At 36.5% G+C, this 15,119-nt stretch overlaps 1 protein-coding gene across 3 annotated transcripts in view; it reads right to left on the reverse strand.

Annotated features, from left to right (window-relative positions):
* The window catches only part of HPGDS (hematopoietic prostaglandin D synthase), a 59,745-nt gene that overhangs the window by 38,625 nt on the left and 6,001 nt on the right, over positions 1-15,119 (reverse strand). For all 3 annotated transcript variants that reach the window (XR_012023264.1, XM_072810238.1, XM_072810237.1), the window contains exons 2-5: positions 13,414-13,555; positions 6,936-7,028; positions 6,306-6,415; positions 475-573 (exon numbers count right to left, since the gene is read on the reverse strand). Coding sequence is in view for 2 of the 3 variants with exons in the window: in XM_072810238.1 (XP_072666339.1) it covers positions 475-573; positions 6,306-6,415; positions 6,936-7,028; positions 13,414-13,546 (435 nt within the window). In the remaining variant the exon portion in view is untranslated. The remainder of the gene's footprint in view (positions 1-474; positions 574-6,305; positions 6,416-6,935; positions 7,029-13,413; positions 13,556-15,119) is intronic.

Below are 15,119 nucleotides of genomic sequence, written 5' to 3' on the forward strand. Positions count from 1 at the left end.
CAATATATGTCTCTACTAAAAATGGTATAAGATTTCTATTTTTTTGAGAGAATATTTATAGTAAGATGTATAGTGAAATTACTGTGTTTTACAAATGATGATTTTTTTAAATGATATTTTTTAAAATGGTTCCTCTCACTAATTAAGAGTACATAGGTACTTTTCTACACACTTTATGCATCAGTTTAACATAGGTTTGTTTGCTTTGCTTTTGCTTTGCAGTGTTAGCTTTTTAAAATATTTTTGTTTTTATATAATTGTATAAAATATTTTAATTCATAGTTCCAAAGTTAAGCCTACCAAAACAGGTTTATTCACAGAGGTTTAGCTTTTATCTCTGCTATCTAATCTATTCCTTCTCAATGGGTAACTTTTTTTCCTCAATGAGTCTTTGTGAGTTTTGGCTATGTGTGTGTTTATGTCTATGTGTGTATACTTGTATTTTTTTTTTTTTACGATGTAAAACATACTCACAGAGTCACCAATAAGCCACTCCTTTTCCCCTAAGTATGTGTCCAAATCTTGTAGAAGATGAGGTCCATCATATGTAAGTAGCTCATTAAACATCTGATCCTAGGAGAGGGAGAAAAAGATCACTTTAAGGATAACAGGGGAAAAAAATAAATTACATGATTTGAAGATTTTTACTTCTTTATTCTCCCATATATATGAGTTCAGAAAGAGAAGTAGCTATGTGTTTGTTCTTGGTTGTTCTTTTGTTTTTAGTGTTTTTTTTTTTTTTCAAATGAATGACATTATGGAGATTGAGGTCTGATTCTTTATACTTAGTCATCCCTTTGTTACTCATGGATTAAAAAATAAATACTTCTGTCATCACTTCTTACAGTTTCTTTGTATATAATGACTATTTCACCCACAAAATTTTTTTATGATTTTTATCTTAATTTTTATTAAGAAAAAAATGATTCCATTATATTTTTACATTTAAAAATTATCCTCTCTCTCTGAAGTGAAATAACTGAGGGTGAAGAAATTAATTTTACTTTGTAAGCTGGGTTCCTTCAGTTTGGCAGCCTTACTTCACCATTACACTTAACAGAAGTCATCTATAATGAATCCTTATGCTCTCAGGCCTTACGGATTTTTTCTTATGGGCTTGACATTGTGCCTTATTATGGGCTTTGTCTACCTTGAGGATCATCTACAAAACCATCATCTAGGTGCCCCCTTTTGATGCATTATAAGGTAACAATAAACCAAGTATCTTTAGAAGAGAAAAATTAACAGATATGTCCATTTTTAAAAATTGTCTGTGTTTTCCCCTGAATCTCTGAAGACCAAATAATTTACTCATGGCCTCTTTCTTGGTAAGAAGTGTTCATTTATATGTGAAAATTCTGGCTGGTGTGTATCTTCGATATGAAATGTAAGCCAAAATAGTAGAAAATATGTGCATATAATTTATTAATAATGATAATGACCTGTAATAAAATATAGCCTTATTAGGGCAGGTCAGATAGTGGATAACTACCTCACCAACTTGCTGGTTTACTTTCTGCTATTACATAACTTAGTTACGTAATAGAGATTACTGCAACATAATGCCTTAGGTTTGTAGAGGACAGTTTGTAAAAGCATCATTACATATTTACATACATTTGTCAGGTTTTACAAACTGAAACTTGGGAAGCTTGTCATTATTTTGACTTTATATTTTTCCACTTAAATTCATAAGGTTCTTTCTCTATGGTTAATATGCTGATAGTCTAAAATAAAACTGTGAGTTCTCCTGGCTCTTAGACATAATTTGTGAGCTGAGAGTCAATGGGCCCAGATCATGTGGCACTTCCCAAAGCCAGCTCAGCATACCTTGAAAAGGTAATGGCCAACTTGGTTCTCCTAGAATAGCTAGGAGTGGAATGGAATTGAATGGAACAGGATAGAGCTGCTAGACAGTTTTTTACAACTTAAGGTACAAGGACACAGATGCTTATGCATACGCGATGCCAAATAAAAACATTTTCTCTGTATTGATTTCTCCTTTTAGCCTAGGTTCTCAATATGTTTGGTGAACCATCTCAGTGATTCACCTCATCTAATGATATGTAAATTAGTAACCAAATAAGTATTAGTATGTAAGAGTCATTGGAAAGAATACTCCCCAAAATAACATAAAGATGATGAAATGTAATTATATATACTTTTTCCTAGACGTGTACTATTTAAAATGCATTTCCTGATAAATCTTAGGCAGCCACTCTTACACTTGGTAGACTCAGAAATTTTCTTCCCTTTCCTCCAGAGAGTTATGAGTCAAGAGGTTTTTTCAACCTGAGAAATCATTGCTATAGTATTCTATCAAATGACTTTTAGAGGAATTGTATTTCTCCAAAGCACCATTGTTAAATCCACACTACCAAAATCATTTAGTATTGGAAATGAGCCACTGACATTTATTCGATCCTGCTCATCCTCTATCCTCCCCTCCCCATTCTTTAAATGAGGAAACTGAAACAGATACTTTGAATAACCAGAAAAACACTAGTGATAAATTCAAGGATTATCAAGGTGACCAATGTCCACAAACATATTTTGCCTTCTAAATTAAACTTTATTTTTTTAATTGGAAGTAGAATTTTTAGCAACCAATACCAAAACATTTATAATTATATGTGTTTGATAGATTTTTAGGGCACATACAATAAGAGGATTATTTTCACTATCCACCCATCTTCATTGTATCAATATTCTGCTTTTGAAAATTTTACCAGACCACAAGGTGGCAGCAGGGCGACCTACGACGGCAGCCTAGGCATTGAAATGTACTAGAACTATGAGGGGTTTTCCTTGTGTATCAGCCAGGTCCTGCTTATTAATCAATATGTAGCTAAGTGCAGTATTTCTGCAACATGTCTTCCCTTCATGTGATTTATTTATAAGCTTGGATTATGTCCTGTGAATTTTTGAGGTAGGTGGTATGAAAGAGTATTGTTTTTCTAATACAAAGGGAGAATGTTACTCATATCATAAACATTCAAAGAATATTTTCCTCTGGGAAGTAGCTTCTATTATGGAGCCTCAGCCACAGAAAGGTACAAAATAAAGAAGGGGAAGCCCATAAGTTGATAGATTGCCAATCAGTAGGGTGTTTGGCCTATGAAACAACAGGCTTTAAATTGGACATTGTGTATCTACTTGTTTCTGCCTTTATAACGATGTGTAAAACATAGATGCCTTGTCTGACAAAAGGAAAAACAATGAACAGTGAACTATATAATAACTTATATTAATAGTTATAATGGTTATTAATATACTATATATTTATTGAACACTTTCTACCTAATCATAGGGACTCATTCTAACATTTAATCCTCCCAACATACTTCAAAGTAGATTCCATCATATCCCTACTTCAAAGTTTGCAAAGAATTTGAATTGTTGATGGATTGTCATGTGACAAGTAAGTAGTCAGTAAGAAGGAAATCAAAATTCAAGCCTGGCAGTGTGACTCCAGAGCGCAAATATAATGCTATAGCACAGCTGAGCTTTTATTTTTAGACTTGTCCTGGTTAGTCATTTATATGTTTGTGTGTGTGTGTGTGTGTCACATCTTAACATTTATATCAAGAAATTAGTAAATGTGGATACTTTTATGTTCCAAATATCTACTGACATCAGAAGTTCCTAATTAAATAAGTAGTATTTAGCATAAATATGTTTAAGTAAATTGATAAGACTGCCATTTGTTCTGTGCTGGAACTTGCAGATATAAGCTATAGCACATACATAAATATCAACCAGGGCAGCCCGGGTGGCTCAGCGGTTTAGCTCCGCTTTGGGCCCAGGGCGTGATCCTGGAGACCCAGGATCGAGTCCCACGTCAGGCTCCCTGCATGGAGTCTGCTTCTCCCTCTGCCTGTCTGTCTGTCTGTCTCTCTCTCTCTCTCTCTCTCTTTCTGTCTCTCATGAATAAATAAATAAAATCTTAAGAAAAAAACATCAACCAGCCTCTGGCTCTGTGGTGTTACAACCAGTGGTTAAGAACACGGAGTCTGAGTCAGAGTGGCTTGGCTTTGAATCCCTTGTGTACCACTTAGTAGCGAAATAACCGTATGAAAGTTACTTATACTATGTGAACTTCAATTTCTCCATCTGGAAAAATGATAAGAGTCTCTCCCTAAGGGATGCTCTGTGTATTAGTCACTAATTTAAAAGTATGCTTTGGCGATGAGGCCATGAATCTGGGCAACTCCATAGCCACTCCGATTCTCAGTTTTTTCATCTGCAAAGCAAGCATGATGGAAGAAAGCACTTATCTCATGAGAGGATTGGGAGGACTGGCCGACACCACCTGTGTAAAGGGGCTGGAGCAGCACCTGCTCACAGTGTTTGGAAAATCAGCTCTTGCTGTCTCTCATTCAACAAGTACTTAGCGCCTGCTAAGTGAAAGGCACAGTGGTAGGTGTGGGGACATGAGTGAGTAGTAAGACGTAATTACTACCCTCATGACCCATTCTACTGGAGAAGACAAATACATTTTAAAATACAGATTGTGATGAGTGCCCTACAGAAAACCACTAGGGGGCTGTAGTGGAGCATAACCAACAAGGTCTATTAAGAATTCTGGATAAAGAAGATGGATTTGACACACATATATAATTTTTTTCATCCCCAAACCACAGTAAATACATACTTTGGAAAAGATGGAACCCACAAAGAGGTGGAAAACAGGAAAGGAGACAAGAGAAAGCAAAATTTGAAGCTGTAAAAGCAAGGGGATGAGGTATCTGCAGAGGGAAAACCAACATCACCCCCAGAAAACCCTCAGATGGTTCAGGAAAAGGCAGGATATATCTAGAATTGGGAGTAAGGAGGTAAGGGAGAGGATAATGTGAGGACCAGCGGAAAGCTGTGAAAGAAGTCATTTTAGCCTAAGAGTTCCCTCTTCAGTTTACACTGCTGGACACATGCCTCTTCCCCATCTTGGGCAGACTACAGAGGGGGACATAGATGGTCTGAGCATTGGGAGCTGTCATCCATAATGTCTTCAAAATAGGTGATTAAATGAATATATGCATACTGAATGCTAACTTTTGAGACTCTTAGCCCTGTCCTCACTGATTGCTTCCCAAAACACTGGCAGCCACACCTTTATTTCCAGGCAAAAGATCAGAAGTCTTCTCTAGGGACTCTTTGTAGTCCCTAGAGATAGTAATATTGGGAAATACTCCACAAGTGGCCTAGTGATGCTCAAAATCCACAAATCCTGTCCACATGCCCAGAGATCTGAGTAAACTTTTTAATTTTCCTGTTCTTTATCGTGGATTATAAAGCATGGTCTGACTCTTGGGGAAAGACAGAGACCAAAACAAAGAGGAAAAATATGATAATAAAGATTACAGGATGATAACTGTGCACTAGGTTTTTAGGGTGGTCAAACCAGACTGAGGCAGTGTGACGCATGAGACAGACATTCCCATGCTATCATCATTACACCTCTTGTCATCCAGCATTCATTTTAAGTTTGGGAATCCTGGAGGATGTGCCCCAAATAAGCAAAGAAGTAAGTAAAGACAGAGGATGGCATCTAGGAAATAGGACTCCACCCTAAGAGGAAGGCATCCCTGGGATGGCAGTGAAGGGAAGTCCAGTGAGGGCAGATTGCAGGAGGCCTAGACACGTCTGCAAGAGAGGGATCTCAGCCAGATAGCTCCAAGAAAATAGTGGACGTGATAGATAATCTGACATCATTGACCTTATGGAAAATTGTATTGGCAGCCTCCTGGGTGGTGTGGGAAGGTCCAGCAATAAATGTAAAAACGAGTAAGCAAATGAAGGAAAGGGAATTACTGATTTTGAGGAGGTAAATTGAGCAAGAAAATGAAAATCAAAGTATACTACAATTGACAGTTCTGTTCGAGATTTGCCTATGCATACTAAAGTAACAACTGAATACTGATTTGGCCAAAACATTGTAATATCATTATATTGGGAGTTTGGAAGAAGGGAAGCAGAGACAATGATTACAGAAGAGATATTTATCGATTATTACTATCTCTTATTACTATAATAAGAAGCCCAGAGAAACTGTCTAAAATTAATGAATCAAAGACAGCCACGTTTACATGTTGTAAGGAATAGCTAAAAGTGATCAAAAGAGGGTTATGTCTGAGGAGGGGTTAATATGAAGAGGAAGAGCAGGGAATTTTGTTTTAAATTTTTAAATATAATTTGATATTTTAAAACTGTTTTACTTATATAAAAAGGAACTTTTCAAAGCACCCCACATAATGTCTGGCAAGTAGATACGGTTAATAGCTGTGATGACAAACTGATCACATTACTTTTATATCTTGATTTTTCTCTGCCCAAGGAAAGCGTGACATGAAATCATCCAATGTGTCCACAATCGCATCAACTTGACATTGTTCCAATTCTGTTTTTCCAGCCAGATCTATAAAATAGAGACCATTTTATGCCCAGGAAGACACTGAATTTAAGTGACTATATTAAAATGTTAATTGTTTAATAGACAATATATTCTTATGGCTCAAAAATTCAAAACAATGTAAAACTGTATCCAATGAAGCCTATCTTCCATCCATGCCCCCACCCATCTGATTGTGCTCCTTTACCATATTAGTAACCATTCTACTAGGGTTTTTTGTATTCTTCCATTATTTCTTTATAAAAATTATTAACTACATATCCCACTCAATATACACACCCCCACATATCCTACAGATCTTTCCCTGCAAGTTTGTTAAGGGCTTTGTTGCTCGTTGTTCAGCTACATGAGATTCCTGTAAGTAGAAGTGCCACAATCCGTGTGTAATCCGTGTAACAAAATTTTGTGTCTTTTGTTTCATTCTTTATGCTGTAGTGTTTGGCAATAAAGTTGTTGAATGAACAGTGAATATATGTCATATATTTTCTTCAGTTATCAAAACTCTTTAACACAATAAACATATTACCTGTGTTTTTGGTCATGTATCTTGCTATTGCTAGGCTCTGGTGAAGGTTAAGTCCATCGACTTCCAAAATGGGGATTTTACCAAATGGAAGAGCTTAAAATAAAATAAGCAAGAAAATCAACCTCTATAACAAAATCAAGTAATACTACTTCCATTTTTACTGATAATTATGGAAACAAATCATGATTTTAAAGTTACAGAATTCTTGAATATTTGTTCTAAAAGGGACAGTAGGCACCCTCTAGTGGAATCTTTATAAATTTTTTTAAAAAAGAGTTAGAAGACCTGCTACAGAGTTAGTGGCAGCACCAGGTCTGAAACGCAGGTTTATAGTGATACTACATATTAAACTGTGTTTAGTATCATAGATTTACATATACTTACTACTTAACCTTTTAAAAAACCTTTCTTTTAAAGCTTCATTAATTTTTGTACCTTTGATCAGCAATAACATTAATTATTCTTTAAAACCATAGTCTGGGGCACCTGGGTGGTTCAGTTGGTTAAGCATCTGCCTTCAGCTCAGGTCATGATCTCCGGGTCCTGGGATCAAGCGCCACATTGGGCTTCCTGCTCAGCGGGGAGTTTGCTTCTCCCTCTCCCTCTGCTCCTCTCCCCTGCTTGTGTCCTCTGACTCTCAAATAAACATTTTTTAAAAATAAGTAAATACTTAAAAACATAGTCTGAGGAAATGGAAAGTCTGATTTAAATATTGAGTTATGTAAGGAATTTAGTCAAATTCTTATTTTGATGAGGGACTATATGAGGTATGTGGTAAGGCAGCAAGCAACTTGTGCAAATACAGGGCAGACTCATAGCAGATGTATTAATATTTTATCTGTCGATCCTACTTTGTTTTCTTTCTTTTTAAAAAAGATTTTATTTATTTATTCACAAGAGAGATATTCTATGCACCGGAGATACTGCAGTGAGCAAAACAGAGTCCCAAATAAAGTCGACACAAAGTGCGATGCTTTATTTGAAGCAAAGTATGGGACTGGGAATTAACATGTCTAACATTTTGAGGGATGCCTCCTTTATGCTAGGCAGTGTACTGAATATTTAACATACCCATTAGGTTTTCTAATACTTACAACTACTCTATGAAGTAAGTATTAACTATTATCTCATTTTATAAATGAGGAAGTGAGGTGAAGAGAAGTTATGTAAATAGCCCAGGTCGCATAGCTGGTAGAGGCGAAATTCAAACTGAGTTCAATTGGGATCTTTGCTCAGCTGTTTTGCTAGATCTAAGAGCCATGTGCTGAGAATACATTAAAAATCAGAGCAAACCCAGAGGATAGTATCCAAGTTAGAGAAGGGTCTGAAAACCACATTTTCTGAAGATTCACTGAAGAACTTGGCACTCTTTCCTGGGGGAGACCAAACAAAGACAAAACAAATTTAATAGCCATCTTCAAATATGGTACAGCTATCAAATGGATGAACAATTTTACTTCTTCTGATTATCTCTAAAATGCAGAACTACAACTACAAGGTACTTTTAAAGGGGGTAGATATTAATTCAAGAGGAAGAATAATTTTTTAGCATTGGAACGATTGATGATGGAATGTGTTTTCCTGTGAGATGGTAAGCTTTCAGCTTACTGGCAGCATTTGAGCCAGGCTTAGGATAATTGCCAACAGTTAGAATATTGGGCTGCATATAACAAGAAGAAATTTAAGAAGACAAATGCCAAGTCCTTCATTTGGTTCCAGAAAAAATCAATAACCTCGGGGTCATTGGAGATGTAACTGAACAGGAGCACCTGTCAAACGCCTTTAAGGAATTTAGTGATGCTGAATACAAGGCTGTGTGATCCAGCTGCCAAAATAACCCCTGTGATCTTGGTAAAATGTCTTTGGGTAGTATCTGGACCTATGCTGGGAACGGAGGTCCACTGTGCTCTGCACTATTTCCATGCCTGGGACATTGTGTTTCCCCACAGATACCACACATTAAATGGCAGACATATGTCTTAACAGAAACTTGTCCTTCTTGGAGGGTGGTGGGGGGAGGAAATCCAAACCAATGGATACAAATGGATCATTCAAGGAAGAGAAGAGAGTTGTCCCTTGGACCTATATCTTGCAGGTCCCATATAGTCCGTGGGAAACAGTATCTAAATCAAAAGGCAGAGTCAAGGCTGGGAAGTTTGAACTGATATTCACAACGATGATCAGAGAAACAATCAGGGAAGTTCAAAAGTTGATAGCTAAAGGGATGGATGCATGAGTTAACTGAACTCAGTTCTGTATTTAGCCAGTGACCTTTATCTTCACTCAGAGTATTATCATTGAACTGTCTACACAGCAGTGGCTTTTTCTCCATGATATTTTAAAGATACAGAATTTCTTCAAATAATTGGATGTGAAAGAAGGAATAATCTGTTTTCTACAGATTAAAATGATAAGTCCAAGACCAATGTATGAAAGCCATGAGGAGATAGATTTTAATTTTGTGTAATGAAGATTCTTCTAAAAGTTTTCCTCCTTTCTTCCAAGAATTTTACTGAGACATTGGATATCCTAAGCTTACTGAGTCTCAATTTTTCTGATCTTTTTTCTCTTATTTTTTTCTTTCTTTTTCCTACTGTACTTTGTGGAGGAGTTCTTTATTTTTTTATCATTCTTTAAAAACTGATTTATTTTTGTCTATATCAGATTTTTAATTTTAAAACCCTTTTTGTCTCTGAGTGTTCCTTTTTATATCATAGTTGTTCAGAATATATAGATATTTTGTCTCTGAAGGTTTTATATTTTTGAAATTTTTTCTTGCTACATCATCCTGATGCCTTCAGGTGATTTTTCCCCCCTTCTGTTTCTTTGTTTATGTCTGTTTTACCCTGGAGGCCTTCTCACAAATATCTAATAATTTCTGGTTTGCCATTCCTGTTTTAAATAAGCGAAAGGAATAAAAGCTAATTGCAATCTCAATGTACATGGGAAAGGCCTGCAAACAGATTGGGCTGGGCCATGTCACTGAGACTCCCACCTGTTCAGTGTCTGTTAGACATTTCTCTTGGGCTGGTCATCTTCCCCAGAGAGAACTCTTCCTGCCAGAGGTATACTTGTCTGGTTGCAGTATTCTGATTGTGGAGCGGGGATAAGGGCTTTGGGTCTCACGATTTAGTTTCTAGACTTCCCCTGAATCCTACCTATATTGTGTCTGCAGAAATGTTTGCTGCCCTACAGTCCTCTGGTCCATCCTCCCTTGAGAGTAATTTCTATGCTTCTTCCAGGGTGGGGACGGGATCTCATGTTCAATGTGGCTGCTTCACAATCTTCCAGTCAACCTTCTGTCAGTTCAGCTTTTAGAGTTCTCTGTTGCTACCAATTCCTGAGTCTTTTGGGAAGTGCCTGATGTGATTCAGCTTGTATTCTCCTCTACCAGGCTTATATTTGGGCATCACCGACCTACTAAATCACCTTACCATTCTTTGACCTGTTTTCCAGCTTTGAAAATTTTGTGCTATCTCATTCAAACTTTATTTCCTTGTCCTTAGAGGGCTTTGCCTTTTTAAAAAGTATTTAATGTTATTTGAAAAGAGAAAAAAATGTCCACACCTGTGCAGGGTCCACCAGGTTTGACCTGGAAGAACTTTTTAATAGAAATATCCAGTGATATTTGAAGTTATCACAGAGGGAAGGTCATAGAGGGTCTCAAACACCAGAGAACATTTCTAAGTCAGATAGGAGATGAAGCTAGCTAAAATCTGTAATAAACTGCTTTTCAACTTCTATTCTTTCCTTTTTTCTCAAAGCATTAAAGTCAACATTTCCTGGCTTCCTTTGCAGGATATGTGTGACCATATGAATACGTTCTTGCCAAAGGGCTATAAGCAGAAGTGAAGTGTAAAACCTTCTGGTCATGCAGTTGAAAGAAAGAGATGTGCCTTCCTCTCACATTTTTGATGAGCTGGAATGTGGAGGGAGACAGGACTGGCTCACGCTATATAAATAAGACAACTAACTAGGGATGGCAGATCAACAGAAAAGAAGGAGCCTTATCTTTGACAACTTCATGGAGCAGAACCTCCACATCAGCGTGGGCTTTTATGCAAAAGAAATCATTTCTATCCTCTTTAGTCCATTTTTGTGTTGGGTGTCTGTTTTGTTTTTAATTTAAATTCTACTTAGTTGACATACAGTTCAATATTGGTTCAGAAGTAGAGTTCAGTGGTTGATCATTTACATACAACACCCAGTGCCCATTACAACAAGTGCCCTCCTTAATACCCAGCACTCATCTAGCTCATTCTCTACCCATGGCCCTTCATCAACCTTTAGTTTCTTCCCTATCGTTAAGAGTCTCTCATGATTTGCTTCCCTCTCTCTCTCTTTCCCCTCTCAAATGGCCATCCATTTTGTTTAAATTCCACTTGTGTTGGTGTCTATTAAAGCACTTAAAACTATATACATATAGTTTCTCCTATATGATGGTTTTCCTATCATGAACTTTAAGATCCCTTTCTACTCTAAAAATCTATGAAAATATTAAGAAAATACAGCAATTTCATTTTTCAATAACATAATGAAAAGTCAAAGATAGAATAGGGTATGAGGCACTCAAAGAACTTACATCTAAAAACCAAAAGGCAGAATTTGTTATGTGATATCTCTGCAGCTTGCTATCCATCTTAACAATTGATGGATAAATTTCACCTATTTTATGTCCACAGAATTAAAAATCCCAGGTACAAATTCTGACAGCCAGGGAAAAGTTAGGATATTACTGAGAAAGTTCCATGAGAGCAGGAAATAAGATGTTCAACCCCAGCAGGGAAGAGTTCTCTGGTAAGAAAAAGAGTGGCTACAGGGGTAATTATTTTTAAGGAACTCATGTTTCAAAAGGCATTTGGAGATATGTGTTGTTAATATACCAGTTATCATGGTGTTATTGTTATTGGCATTATCTAGGGCAAATAACATGAAATTGACCTGTGTTTGAAAAACAGTTCCACCTTGCTAGGACTGTGAACCTGGAAAAATTACATAAATTCCGCGTGCAATAGTTATCCCAGCTATAAAATAGAAACAGAATCACATCCCATGAGAGCATGCTAAAGATATTAAATGAAATCTACCAGGTATCCAAAAGTCTTCAGATACTCAATAGTTGTTTGCTTCAACTTCATTTTATGCAAATTTGTAACAATCCTAACACAAAAATGTGAATTTTAGACATATTATTAATAGTTTTTCTAGGCAGACCTGATGAACAAAAGAATTGGCTCATCTATCCTTTTTTCATTCTAAAAAAATAATAAGGGGATCCCTGGGTGGCTCAGCGGTTTAGCGCCCGCCTTTGGCCCAGGGCACGATCCTGGAGTCCCAGGATCCAGGCATGGAGCCTGCTTCTCCCTCCTCCTGTGTCTCTGCTTCTTTCTCTCTCTCTCTGTCTATCATAAATAAATAAATAATAAATAAATAAATAAATAAATAAATAAATAAATAAATAAATCTTTAAAAAAAGATTTAAAAAAATAAAATAAAAATAAAATAAATAATAACACCTACATGATGACTTACAACTTCCTGAGAGCCACACACTTTTTAATGTAGTATTTCTAATTCTTCCCCTTTGTCCTGAATGCTAACTAGCATGGTTTCATTGGATTGCCTGCCCAGCTTGTCAATTTGCTCTTCCCTCTGATTGAACAACACAGTTTTGTGCATGTATTCGCCCTTCTTTTGAATAGTCACATACTTCATGAAAATTGATTCTGACCCCAACTTCCGAGGTAGACTAGATGGTTCAAGGTTCTTCCCATCTGCTTGGTTAGTGACTGGTTCAGAAATGGACATGCGACCCAGTCTGAGCCAGTGAGACATGCCAAGTTTGCCAAGGTCTTCTGGAAATTTTTCTTCATTCTTTTGGGAATGCTTAAAGAAGCAGTGCCCTTTCTCTCTTTCTCATATGCCTCTCGATATGACTGTTCAAGGCTATGGGGCTGGGACTGCAGCAAACCTATTGCTATTAACCTCATGATACTGCCAACAGAGGAAGAAAAATGAATAAAGTCATCTCTTAAAAGCTGTCCTATTTCTGGATTTTCATTATATTATATATGTTATATTATGTGATATAATTTCTGTGTAATTTAAGCCATCTTGAGTTTGGTTTTCTGTTAGAGCAGCATATCTGACCCCTTGTGAGAAGACTGTAGTATCTGTAGTAAGCCCATCCAATTTGAGTTGTCAAGAATACAGACTTCGGTATTCCCTATTTCAGCTCTTCTGACAAAGCTTCATAGTTTTTATATACTCTTTCTGCGAAGTCTGTGTTTTCACCTTGGATATGAACATTTCTGGGCCATGGAGCATTTATTTAACTTGCCTGAACCGCTGCTTCTTAATGCAAAGCTACATGAGATTTAAAAACTTCTCTTTTTTTCATTTCCCTGAGGAAAGACAGAAAGTTTTAAAGACGTTTATTTCCCCTACATTTTCACAAACTATTATTTGTGCCACTTACTTGATTTGACTTCAGGCCAATCAGTTTGTTCTATTCTGTGGTCTTCATACTTTATGTCCAAATAAGCAAATATGTAACGAATAATTTCTGCTCTCCCCCTCATATTAAAATAAATGAGTTTATATTTTGGCATGATGTGATTCTGGAAAAAGAAAAATTGAAAGATTATTTTAACAGCCCTCTAGAGATGTTTTGACATTTTTCTTTGGGGACTTTTTGAAAACTTTATGGCATCTTTTGAGATAACTGGAAATAGAGGATATTTCAAAACCTGAATTATAAATTACTATCCTAATAATATATGAGAAAGACTTGACAGACATAAGATCATGGCGCTCTCTTTAAGAATGAACTGGAACATTCCAGTGAAATAACCAAACTCAAATTCTATTTATAAAAAAATTCCGAGTGAGAGGATATCTATACACCAACCATCAGAGGATAGAGTCCAAAACTTTCCATTTGAAGCTGTTTTTGTCCTGCCTTTACTCACTTGTAATTTGACATTTGGTTTGTTGTTTGCTTTGGTGACACAGCTGAGTTTGTGAGGACAGCTGGATAAGGATTTCAAGAACAGGGTACATGCAAGAGGAATGTGAGCCAGCTTTGCCAACCTGAGCTGGCCACACCCTCCCCTCTGTCACCCGTGGCATTTCCCTCTAGGAATCAAAGGCTTAGGGAAACATTGCTTTCTTTTCCATGTTGTCGGGTTTCATGAGTTTGCTAGCACCATACAAACATACCCCATCTTGGTGACCGTAGTTGGGAGGTGACAATGGTAAGCCTATTTCTCCATTCCTTCTGTAGAGGAACAAGGAAGAAAGCAAGCAACTCTCCTTGCATTTCAGAGAGTTTGCTCTGGCTACTGGCTACATTGGGTAGATGTAGGTCAGGTCTTTATAATTTTTTGAGTTTTCTGTGATTTGTATCCTCTCATTTTCATTGTTTATAAACAATTAGTGATCTTAAGCACTACTAGTAGAATATATTCTAATTTTATAATGATCAGGCAACTGAGAAAGAAACACATTCATTTGAAATTCAGCTCTTCTACTTACTATTTTCCTCTGGACTAGTGAACAATATCTCTCTGAATTTCGAAGTCCACATTTTGTAAATAGAAATACTCATATGGATTTGTAGATTTCATGAGGTAATACATGTAAAGCATTTAACACAATGCTAAGCACTTAATAATCATTAGCTATTGACAGTAATAACTTTGAATTCATTCTATGGTCAAGAATAAACACTGTGAATACAGTACACTAAAAATAAATAATAATCATAGCAATTACATGAATAGAAGTCATAGATAGTATTTATTTTAAGTGGTAAGCTTAAATAGTTCATTCTCTGCTAATTTCAAGGATATTAATAGAATATTAGCAGAAAGAAAAGTTGGGCTGAAGTCTCAAATCAAAATTCTACCTGAAATCATATAACATAAAAAAGGTCATGCACAAACCATAAATATCTACATTGCCAACTTCATGCATTCACAGTGTCCCTCTATAGACCACCGCAAAGAACTATCTGATTGCCTATCTAGATCTGCTTTTCTGAAGATCCAGAAAATTATGATGATGGTGATTTCTGGTGAATCCATTTCTCTGGGCCTTAGTTTTCCCCCATCCAGATGTTGTGGGTGGAGGTGGGACTCCTCGCTAGAAAAAGAGTCACCCTAAGCATCCCATGCCCCATTT

This window comes from Canis lupus, chromosome 33 (genome assembly GCF_048164855.1).
Source record: "Canis lupus baileyi chromosome 33, mCanLup2.hap1, whole genome shotgun sequence".
NCBI classification, from domain to species: Eukaryota; Metazoa; Chordata; class Mammalia; order Carnivora; family Canidae; genus Canis; species Canis lupus.